This window comes from Hyperoodon ampullatus, assembly GCF_949752795.1.
Source record: "Hyperoodon ampullatus genome assembly, chromosome: 6".
In the NCBI taxonomy this organism is placed as follows: Eukaryota; Metazoa; Chordata; class Mammalia; order Artiodactyla; family Ziphiidae; genus Hyperoodon; species Hyperoodon ampullatus.
Genome location: NC_136919.1, coordinates 8,617,821 through 8,630,189, shown reverse-complemented (window position 1 = coordinate 8,630,189; position 12,369 = coordinate 8,617,821). Strand labels below are relative to the sequence as shown.

Here is a 12,369-nt window from a genome sequence, read left to right as displayed (position 1 = left end):
TTTCACCACGCAGCCGTGGGTGTGATCTCAGGCAGCATGGGGTATGTTCTCAGAGAGGAAAAATCTTCCCCATCAGTTAGAAGAACGCTGGGGAAGGACTGTAGTTGCCCAGCCTGGGTCACATGTCCATTCCTGGCTCTGTGGGGGAGTGTCTGTTACCAGGGGCAGAGGGGTAGTTCTGCTTGCCCTGGCAAACAGAGCAGGGGTGGTCAGGAGGTAGGAGAACAGAATTCAAAGGGGTCAGAGAGGCCAGTGGAGGAGTTGCAAGAAGGGCAGTGCTCTCTGACCGGTCACAGAAATAACTTAGCAAGTTTGTTCAAAAATAGAGATCATGGAACCTACTTAATTAGAATCCTTAGTGGTGGGACCCAGGGATCTGGCCGAAGGTGTCAAATATAACAGAAAGTTTGAAGATCAAAACTAAAATCTTCCATTGAACTTGATGATTCGGAAGCCATGGGGCTCCTCTGAAAACGCCGTTTCCGTTGGGAAGGGAGGGCAGAAGGGAGATGGCAAGTCTCCCTGCGTCCTCACGTCTCCTCATTCATAACCTCCTTTCAGGGCCATGTCCCACCCTACAAGAGGCAAAGTTTCCTCATTAGCTCAATACATTAGGAAAAGACAAAGGAAAGCTATTGGAAAGATGGTTATTTGAGGGGCATTCTGCCTTAAACGGATGTCAGCCAAGAGCAGAAGGAAGAAAGTTTGAAAAGTTTTTAATTCCATCTGAATTACCTGCCCATTCTTTTTTCCCATCAGTCCTTCCTGTGATTAATTACAATATACTACCAATAAGTTGGATTTCTTAAAAAGTGTAATTCAGACTTAATTTCCCTCACTCGGCTGAGTTAGCAGTGGTTTGCTTTTTGATCTTTTGGAGAAAGTTGCCATGTATTTGAAAGAGTTTATCATCAAGGCATGATACAAATATCAGGCAATTTCATATTTAGACATTTTAAAATAGTTTCCAAAAGCCTCAAAAGACCTAGTTTGCTCCTGGGTAAAGGACTACTTGATTTTAAAACACAAAGCTGGAGAGAAAGCCTTTGGGTTCACTGTTGGGGAAATTCTATTGTTTCCATGAAGAAACTGCTCCTCCAGTTCATGGAGGAAAGAGGCTGGACAGCTGACTTGCCCCTTCCTCTTTTCCTCTCTTACCTTTGGGATCTGGTTGCCCACCAAGTTTGTGTGTTAGCTCCTCTCTTGTTTCCACATGGAAAAACACACCTGCGTCTTCTAGAGACAGGTGTGGAGGCCCACCTGCCTCGGTATCCCCTGTGGGGGCTCGACAGTCATGAGACAGTGATTCCTCGGCAACCATTCAGGCGAGTAGCTGCCTCTCTGCAGACCAGACTCTCCCGCAAGTGGGCTGCTCCAGGTCTAAACTTAGGGGAAGTAGTAGGAAGTCTATGTGGCTGTCGGGCTCAGCCACATTTGCCAATGAAACTCTGACAGTGAGGAAACTGATGTTTTGATTTCCATTTGCCCGACTCCTGCCTCTAATTCTCAACCGATTCCAAACACAGAGAAGAGAGCAGCTTGATTTATTAGAAAGCTCCCAACACTCAGATAATTGTGAGACAGGCTAGGATCTGTGTGGGTCTGGTTAGGAGGGGGTTTTGTTTTGTTTTGTTCTGTTTGTTTTTATTCTCTTGTTCTTCCCTGTCATAGCAGAGTATGTGGCACGTAGAAAGTGCTCACTAAATACTTGTTGGGTAAGTTAAAGACAATAGATTAGAGATGCCAGTTAGGAGGCTCCTGCAACGATGCAGGTCTGGGCTAAAGCAGAGAATGTGAAAATGGAAAGGGGAGAAGTGGCAAGGGCATGGTGGAATTCTAGAAAGACATGGTGGAATTCTAGACATGGTGGAATTCTAGAAATATCCTCACATGCAAATGGCAAAATGCAAAATGGCATATACAAGGTTATGCATTGCAGTTTATTAGTAGTAGCGAAAGGTTGAAAACCGTTTACCTAGGAAACTGGTTAAATAAAATACAGTACATCTACTCAGTGGAATAGTATGTAGCCATAAGAAAGAATATGGAGGATCTTTTGGTATTGATTTGGAAAGATCTCCAACATACATTAAATAGAAAAACAAGGAGTGGAGTTGTGTATAGTATGCTACCATTTACCAAAGACAAAAGGGAATATGTATTTCTCTTTCTTTGCATACAGCATCTCTGGCAGACACACAATAAACAATAGAGGTTGCTGGTGAGGAAAGGAAATGAGGGGCTGAGGAGGGAGGAGAGGACAGGCTTACCCCTGTATGGCCTTTTGGACTCTTGTGAGTTTTGAAGCAAGTGAATTTTACCTCTTCAAAGAGTGAAATACAGATACAAACATACAACAATCAAAAGCAACACTGTGTGGGGCCTGTACCGGGGGCCTGGAGACTGATTAAGATGTTGGATGTGAGAGAAGACCTGGGCGATGACTCTGAACTTGCACCTCGAGTGACTGGGAAGAAGATGGCAGCTCTGCTGACTGAGCTGTGAGTGAGGAGTGGGAGTGAGGGTGACTCAGGCATTTTATGTTTTAGAGGCCCCCGGGGGTGTCCGCAGAGCCATGTCTGACAGCTGTAAGTCTGAACTTGCAGTTGGAGAGAAAGATTGAGTTAGAGATTTGGTCTGGGGAGTTGTTAGCATAGAGGTAGTATTTGAAGGTGCCGCAGCAGTAAGGTCCCTGGGGAGGTGAGTGGCCTGAATGGAAGGGAGAGGAATGTGGATCTTCACTGCTCAAGGGTGGCGTAGGGTTCAGCACTGAGTTGCTGCTCTGTGTGATCTAAGTCAGGGAGGAGTACGGCATCACTCTGCCAGGACATCCTGGTCCTTTTCTGGGAACAGAAGCTGTACCATTGAGCTCCACATCCCCTGGAGGAATAATCACGAACAGCAATCATTCTTCCTCAAGGAGGTTATGCCATTACTAAGAACTCTGTTCCTTTGACTATTCACGTTGTCTATTCTTTCAAATTTTATAGTCCTCAAGGGCCAGCAACCCATTTTTGGTGCTCACCTCATCTCAAAGTACAGTGCGGAACACCACAAGGACACACTATAAATAGTGACTAGAGAGTATGACTCTTTTTAATCATTGCTTTTAGGAGGCAAAAGGAAATGGTTTAGGCTGCCCTGCCCTAAATTCACCTAAGCCAACAGTCTTTTTTTTTTTTTTTGCTGTACGCCGGCCTCTCACTGCTGTGGCCTCTCCCGTTGTGGAGCACAGGCTCCGGACGCACAGGCTCAGCGGCCATGGCTCACAGGCCCAGCCGCTCCGCGGCATGTGGGATCTTCCCGGACCGGGGCATGAACCCGTGTCCCCTGCATCGGCAGGCGGACTCTCAACCACTGTGCCACCAGGGAAGCCCAACACTCATTTTTATAAATCGCATTTGGCTTTGAATGCAGGCTGGTTGCTTTCCTGTCATCTTCTATAGTAAGAAGTGTTCTTAGTTAAAATGCTTTTGCCTCCTATACTTCTGTGAGTTTGGTTGATCTAGTCTTTTGCTTTCTTTGAAGAATGTTCTCCACCTCCCTTAACACTCTCCCTCATCCTTGGTCTCAAAGCCTCATTTTTGTAGACTGTCTCAGGATCAGACAACCTTGGTGAAATAAACATTTTAGAAAATCTTTCACAAATATAGTTTGACCTTAAAAGCACAGAGTAAGCTGCTTTTCTTCCCCTACGTGGTCTGAATGTACCTGGAGAAAAACACAACACAGAGAAGCATGAAGTGGATCTAAACTGGTCCAGAAAATTAGAATACAATACAGAGGCCATTTAAAAAGCAGCCAGGGCCTTCCCCCTCTCCTAGGTTACCTCAAGACAAAATCCAGTCAGTTCCACAAGCATTTATATACTTTTATGCTTAAGACTAAGAATTTTTCACATACTGGTATTGGCTATAAAGGGGATCAAAATATACCACCCCAAAATATGCCACTTTGGCATAAGGATTATTTTGAGCTGAAGGCAATTGAGAAAAAGCAGACACAGGAAGAACTCTCTGCCCTCCCCCAATCTGCCTAAAAGCAGGGCATAAATTTCTCTTTGTAAAAGTGCCTCCTCCCCTCTCTCTACCAAGAGGAGGAGAACAGTCCTTATCACCAGGGACAGAGAAGGCACCAAGACGAGTCTACATAAACAAACCTTACTAAATAACCCCATCTACCATTGCTTTCCCCCATATATCTACCTTCCTGTGATTTACCACTCCTAGAAGCCCCAAATCCCTTTCCTTTTGTCTTGTGACTTCTCGACAATTTATTGCCCTTTGTTAAAATAGTATATAAGCCTCTGAGTCTAACTGCTACTTTGGGTTTTCTTTTCTGTGCAGGCCTCGTGCATGTAAAGTTAGAAATAAAATTTGTATGCCTTTTCTCCTGTTAATCTGTCTTTTGTCAGCTTAATTCACAGGTACCAGTTATAGAACATAAGAGGGTAAAGGGAAAGTTTTTCCTCCCTAACAGCTACTTCCTAAAGTGAGAGTTTTTTTTTTTTTTTTTTTTTTTTTTTTGCGCGGTACACGGGCCTCTCACTGTTGTGGCCTCTCCAGTTGCGGAGCGCAGGCTCCGGACGCGCAGGCTCAGCAGCCATGGCTCACGGGCCCAGCTGCTCCGCGGCATGTGGGATCTTCCCGGACCGGGGCACAAACCCATGTTGCCTGCATCGGCAGGCGGACTCGCAACCACTGCGCCACCAGGGAAGCCCCTAAAGTGAGAGCATTTTAGATTACAGGAGAATCTAACTTATCTCTAGGTTTCCACAAAGAGACTTTTTTTCTTCTTCGTGTTGTTCTTCACATGCATACACCTTCCTAATGATGCACAATCTCCGTTTCTTCAAATAGTAATTGTGCTCAGACTATTCACCTGCTAAGTGCTTCATATGTATTTTCTCATTAAGTGCAACAGCCCTATGAGGATTGTCCCATGGTTATCAGTATTTGTTGAATTAATTCATTAATCAAGCCCCATTTCACAGTTGTAGAACTGAGAGCCCATGAAAGGCTGTTTCTTGCCTAAAATCAGGCCGTGAATTAGTGGTGGGTTAGACAGAGTTCAGTAAATATCAGGCAACACTTATGTACATGTAATTTCTCTATACATATAGATGTTAGTTTATTTAAGTTTAGGATCAGAGTTTCTCTTTTTTTCTGTATGACGTTCTAAAGTAATTTTTTATTGTACTATAATTTACAGGCAATAAAATGCAAGAATCTTAAGTTCACAGTTGGATGAGTTTGACACTTGCAGATGATTCACTTTTTTTTTTTTTTTTTTTTTTTTTTTTTTTTTTTTTGTGGTACGCGAGCCTCTCACTGTTGTGGCCTCTCCCGTTGCGGAGCACAGGCCTCCGGACACGCAGGCTCAGCGTCCATGGCTCACGGGCCCAGCCGCTCCGCGGCATGTGGGATCTTCCCAGACCGGGGCACGAACCCACGTCCCCTGCATCGGCAGGCGGACTCTCAACCACTGCACCACCAGGGAAGCCCTGATTCACTTTTTAATGTTACAGTGTTGATCCATTGCACTTAATTGTATTGCCTATTTATTGAAAAATGCCAATCTCTAGATATAGGGAATGCCAGCCTCATCATGAGCTAATGGCTGGTGAATGATGTCACAATGTGTTCATTGTGATGGCCCCCACAGCATTTTCTTTGTTTGCTCATATTACTGGCATTGTGTTAACCTCTGAAGTGAATTTTTTGAGATTAACCTGATGCAACATTTACAGTATTTTCATGTCTGACTCAAAGACAAATTTCATGAATATGCTGTGTAATGCAGTTCACTTCCAGCAGCAGCTGACAGTGGACTTGTGAGCAGCTGGGGGTGTCTCTCCAGGTCTGATCCTAGAGAAAGTTATGAAGGGGTCCCTGTGTTTGCCCTGCCCCTTCTCTAGGTACCTATCTAGTATGGCTGGCCTCACCCTCCTGTGTCACTGCTGGCCCCCCAGTAAAGAAGAAAAACCCTAGGGGACGTGGTGGCTCTCCTCAGACGTTTGAAGGGCTTTCCTATAGAGGCGATCCTGTTTTATGTGGCCCCAGAGAGTTGGCTGGCTTGCTTTCATTCATTCATTCATTCACTCATTATTAAATAAAACCCCACTAAGAGCTAACTCTGTACCAGGTATTATGTTACAAGCTAAGGATTTTTCATTGAACAAAACCAACAGAGAACCTGCCACTGTGAAGCTTATATTTTAGTAGGGGAGGCAGATGTTAATCCAATACCCTCTTTGTAATTTCTAATCTGGGGGTGGAGGTGGGGTCAGGAAGAAGAAGGAGTTTGGAGGGCTCATTCCAGGTCCTAGGATGAGAAGATGCTCAGCACGTTGAAGGCAATGAAGAAGGGCATGGTGGCGGGAGTGCTGAGACAGGGCGAGCAGGCCAGACAGGACAGCTGGCCGGGGGTGTGGAAGTGATGGTACGGAAATTAAGAAGAAGTGAAAGGGTGAAGATGGAGGACCAGCTGGTGGAAAGTAAAGTGTGATGGATTTCAGTTCAATGTAGAAAAAACTGTTTGACAGGAAGAATGGAATGCCCTGGGGCATACTGTTTCTTTATCACTAATAGTGTGTAAGTAGAGACTTGCTGGCTATATTTCAAGTACCTGGTAGAGAATACACTATCACAGATACCAGACTGGACACCAAATGACCCTTAAGTCTCTGGACCTGGAAGTCTCTGGACATCTCTGGAAGTCTCTTCTACCCTAAGATCCTATGCTGAGGTGGCAGAAAGACTGACCAGGCTATTGTAGGGATCTGGGTATCAAATAGTGAGGACCCGTGAGATGAAGGACTAAGCTGGCTAAATATGGGAGATGATCACTGAGGAAATGTCCAACCATGGGGGAATGGAGAATCAGTGGGGTAGTGATACAGCAGGAGACTACAGAGCACCGTGAGTGATACAGGTATCAATGTGTACAAATCTCAAGTGCCAATTGTTCAAAGAAGCTAGCTGCAGGGAGATAGTCACGGTATGGTGTACATTTGTGTAAAATTTAAGATCATGCTAAACAGTACTGCATATGGTTTATGACTACATAGTACAAATATAAAAAGCAAGCAGGGAGTGCGAACCAAATTATTTAGTGATTGTTTCAAGGGAGAGAGAGATGAAAATGAGATCAAGGAGAGGTACACAGGGGTTTCAACTGTATCTATAATGTTCATTATATTATTCTCTATTTTTCTGCATCTTGAAGAAATAAGACAAATTAGAGAAGAAATCCAGGTGCTTCTTACGTATAGCTAGGTTTTGAGAACCAGAGTCAGTGCTTCTCAAAGTTCAGTGTGCATTTGAATCCTCAGGGGATCTTGTTAAAATGCTGATTCTGTCTCATTAGGTCTGGGATGGGGCCTGAGGGTCTGCATTTCTAACCAGCTCAGGGAAAAGGACCACTCTGAGTAGTGAGTGTCGGAATGACCTTGGTGTTCTCTAGGATTCTCGCTGCCCACAGGACTGTTTGCAAGTGCCCACTCTGGACAGCATGCCTCCCTTCAGGGTCTGGGTACAGTTGGGGGCAGTCTGGGAATCTCAGGAGAGAAGCTTTGAGAACTTGGGAAGGCACACTTTGGAGGGATTTCTCCAAAGAAGTTAAATCGACAGGTGATCCAGGGAGGTATGCGGCAACATATGTTGTCTGCTGATTTTTTTTCCTTAAATACGTTTCTGTTTAACACTTTGTGGTCATGCACTTGCAGGTATCCTGTGGAGCATTGTTTCCCAAACCAAATTGTACTCTGAGCTAGAAATCCCTTTAGTCTTGACGTTATAGGAAAGGAGAAGCCAAGGTTGCTAAAGATTGGGGAGGGAGGGAGCAGATGTGTGGACATTACACTTTGCAGGAATCGTTTTCTAGGTAGCAGCTCCCAGGTTTCTGGATGGCGGGTCTTGAACTGAGCAGAGTGACAGGCCTCTCATATCCCGAGATGGCATATGCTACTCAAGAAGGAAACAAAAGAGGCTGTTGTACAGTTTACCAAATTTGCTATACACAGGTGTGATGTGCTTGCACAAAGTTTTTGTTCCTGTGAAGTCCGATGTCCTTTATATTTTCCCACCGTGCCGTAAGTGCTATGACAGCAGGGAGCACACGTCTCAGGTTTAGCACCTGGCCCAGCACCTGGGACCTCACAGGTGCTCAGGAACTGTTTATGGAATGAGTGAATGAATTTCAACTCAGATACAGGTTTTTTTTTAATTAACCTTTTTATTTTGAGAACATAATAGATTCATATGCAGTTATAAGAAATAACACAGAGAGATCCCAGGTACACTTTACCCAGTTTCCCCCAATGGTAACATCTGGCATAACTATAGTAAAGCATCAGTCACAGCCAGGAAATTGTCAGTGATCCATTGGCCTTAGATTTCCCCAGTGTCACATGCAATCTTATCACGTGTGTAGGTTCATTTCTCCACCACCACAGATAAGGCACAGACATGGCTCCGTCACCACAGAGTCCCTTATGCTGCCCTTTTATAACCACACCTACCTCGCTCTATAATTTTGTCATTTCAAGAATGTTGTATAATAGAATCACACAGTAAGTAATCTTTTATGGTTGGCCTTTTCCACTCCGCACCGTTCCCTGGACATTCATCCAAGTTGTTGTATCTGTCAGTAGTGTGTTCCTTTTCCTGGCTGAGGGATATTCCGTGGTGGGCATGCACCACAGTTTGTTTATCCATTCACCCTTCCAAAGATTTCTAGGCTTTTTCTAGCTTGGGGCTATTATGAATAAAGCTGCTATGAACATTTGTGTATAGGTATTTGTGAATATATTTTTTCATTTCTCTGGGATAAATGCCCAAGAGTGCAAGTGCTGGGTCATATGGTAACTGCATATTTAATTTTATAAGAAACTGCCAGCTGGTTTCCAAAGAGTCTTGGCTTACCTTGTACATTCCCACCCACAGTCTATATATATATATATATATATATATATATATATATATATATATATATATTTTAAATAAATTTATTTATTTTATTTTTATTTTTGGCTGTATTGGGTCTTTGTTGCTGCACGCAGGCTTTCTCTAGTTGTGGCGAGCGGGGGCTACTCTTCGTTGTGGTGCACATGCTTCTCATTGCTGTGACTTCTCTTGTTTCAGAGCATGGGCTCTGGGCGCGCGGGCTTCAGTAGTTGTGGTGCATGGGCTCAGTAGTTGTGGCTCATGGGCTCTAGAGCACAGGCTCAGTAGTTGTGGCGCACAGGCTTAGTTGCTCTGCGGCATGTGGGATCTTCCCGGACCAGGGCTTGAACCCGTGTCCCCTGCATTGGCAGGCGGATTCTTAACCACTGCACCACCGGGGAAGTCCCCACCCACAGTCTATAAGTGGTCCAGTTGCTCCATGTCTTCGCCAAAGTTTGGTATGGTTGCTGTTTTTTATTTAGAGATAGAATTCCAAGGGCACTGGTACAGATGATTATTGAAAGGAGCCTTGCAATGAGTTACCACAAGACTTTAGTAATAGCAGAGAACCTGGTAAGTTCCAGGGACACCTCTCTTTGTCCAGAAACTTAGTAGACACATAAATACTGTAGGAGGAATGCATTCTAGAATGTTACAGAAGTGAGGATTAAAATGAGAAAGATGACTGACTAATGGTGGGAGGTAACGTCACATATACCCAAAGATATGTCAGAATATCTAACGGCAGATGGGGGGTGGAGGAGGGAAAGGAGAAAAGGGGGCAGAAACCCACCTGCGTTCAAGTAGAGCAAAGGCCAGCAGAGGTTATCATTAATTCATGACTCATTAATTCAACAAATATTCATGGAGCAGCCTGCTATGAGCCAGGCATTCTGAGACACATGGGACATGGTCATGACTGAGGTCGGTAAGGTCCCTGACAGTTAGAATAACCAACATTTATTTATGTGTCAGGTGTTGTGCTAAGCACCTATGATATCTTTTAATCCTCCCACAGAGACAGATGTTATTTTAAGCCCATGTTACAGATGAGGAAACAAGCTCAGAGAGGATAAGTAACTTGCCTGGGGCCACAGAGCTAGAGTGCCATGGAGCTGACATTCAAATCCAGGCATGTCTGACCACCTTATGGTTGGTGGAACTTGCTAAGGGATGGTAAACTTAAGATCCTGGTACAGAAGCACCTGGTACTGTGACCCCAGAAGCACAGTTGGGGAACAAGATGCTGTCTGGAGCCAGAATCCAGGGGCTCAGATTTCCTGGGACTCTTACACTCTAGAAATCCTCTTGCTTACTTCCTACTTCCTAGTGTCTGAAATCTCTTCAAAAGGGGACAGGATTCTTCCATTTCATCATTAGAAGTTAATGTATAATTGCAGCTCTGCTTTTTTGTGTCACTTATCTTCAGAAGGAGAGACAACTGCTCCCTTATGTGCAATAAGCTATTCTCGTACCTGTTGTTAGGAGGCCCGGGGCTACTTCCAAGCCTAAATCTGTAGTCTGGCACATTTTTCAGCTTCTCTGTCCCTCAAATAGGGGGATCCCATCCATCTGTCTATTACAAACTGCTTATCAAGGGGGCGGAGGTGTTGTCCTGGCGCTCCTGACATGGAGCTCTGCTGTTGGTAAGCCTGTTGCTTTTCACAAATTCTCTCTGCTGATCCAGGAAGAATACCGGTCTTCCATTGGCTTTAACTCTTCCAGCAGGGCTGGAGTTGACTGAGGCCTGGAATAGTGGGGTCTGGCAGTTGTTAGGGTCAGTCACTAATCTCTGGGCCACTTGAGTAAGGACCTGTATTGCTGAGTTTCAGCTTCCTTTTTTTCCCCTTTTTCAGTTTCCATAACTTGAACTCTTTGGAGGGAGTTGTCCTGCTTTCCAGGTCCCTGACTTACATAATGGTAATTTTTCTAGCCTCTGTGTGGAGCTGGAAATCTTTGCTCTCATCCCAGGCCTTCTTTAGAGATTTAACATGATGGTCCTCAGCTCTGTGCATGCTCGCAAAGCGTGATCCAGCATCCTCTCACATTAATTTACTAAAACAGAAAGAGTTTCTATTTAGAGCCTAGACCATAGTCCCTGTGAGGAACTTGAACCCTCTGATTCTTTTTTGCACCTGCCTTGTTCTGGTGACATGCTCTTGGGTCCCAAGTATTTTCTAGGTGAGGTCGCACTGCCAACACTTTTGGGAGAGGATGTCGTGCTGAGCTGTGATGCTGCCCTTAGCCCCGCCCTAGGAGGCTGCTTGGCCCCAGGTCTCCCTTTCCACCACAGGGGAAAAAAAGGCATCTTACATTTGGTAGTATATATAAGTCCATGCCACTCTCTCACTTTGTCCCAGCTTACCCTTCCCCCTCCCCATGTCCTCAAGTCCATTCTCTATGTCTGCATTGTAAAGCAATTATACTCCAATAAAGATGTTTAAAAAAAAAAAAAAGGCATCTTCTTTAAAAATTCTTTAAAAAGTTGGTAATCATGTATGCTGCACGCCCCTTCCCAGGGCTCTCTCTAACAACCGGAGAAGAATTCATACTAATAAAAAGAGCGATAATAATAGCTAGCATTTATTGAGTAGTTTTCATGTAATAGACATTATGCTTAGAATAAATTTTTACCTGCTCTTTTTAGTGTATTCTTTATAACCCTATTAAGTAGGTGATACTATCAACCACATTTTATACATGTGGGAACTAATGCCCAGGGAGGTTAAGAACCCACATCTGTGACTGAAGCACTTGCCCTTAGGGACTATATGACACCTCCTCCCATTCATGGAAAACTTGATCAAGGCCTTGTCCTTCCTTATAAAAGTGCCGCAGAATGGCTAACAGGTTTCCCAGGGATTCCAGAGTCATCTGGGAGAACAGTATTTTTCAAAACATTGTCTGTGAACCCCCTGCATCAGAATTCCCACCACTGCTTATTAAAATCGCAGTCAGGCTGAATCACAACCTCTGGGAATAAGGCCAGGGAATCTGCATTTTTAGAAAGCTCCCCCCCACACACCCCCAGGGATTCCGCTGGACTCTAATAAACACTGCTATTTTCATTGGCATGCTAATCACAGCTTATGGGTAGGCCTGAAACCAGCAAAAGGGATTGGTGAGGCTCTAGGGCAGGGATTGGGCAATCTTTCTATAAAGGGCCAGAGAGTAAATAGTTTGGGTTTTGCAGGCCCTACAGGTCTCTGTTACAACTCCTCGACCCTGCCATAGAAACACAAAAGCAGCCACAGACAGCCTATCACCAAAGGGCGTGGCTGTATCCCAATAAAACTTAGTATTCAAAAACAGGCAGTGAGAGGCCAGAGCTTGCTGACCCTGATAGTCATCCTGGCCCACCAGCCCTCTGACAACCCCTTTTTTTGTGGGGCTTATTCTTACACTACTTTCTGTTACCTACAGA

General features: G+C 44.6%; 1 protein-coding gene across 3 annotated transcripts in view; it reads left to right on the top strand.

Moving 5' to 3' along the window:
• The window catches only part of GARNL3 (GTPase activating Rap/RanGAP domain like 3), a gene marked incomplete at both ends in the record, with an annotated part of 155,540 nt that overhangs the window by 29,323 nt on the left and 113,848 nt on the right, over positions 1-12,369 (top strand). The window contains one exon of one of the 3 annotated variants that reach the window (XM_079706781.1): positions 9,964-10,017. The exons of the other annotated variants lie outside the window; for them this stretch is intronic. Coding sequence (XP_079562907.1) covers positions 9,964-10,017 — 54 coding nt within the window. The remainder of the gene's footprint in view (positions 1-9,963; positions 10,018-12,369) is intronic. 3 annotated transcript variants of the gene reach the window in all.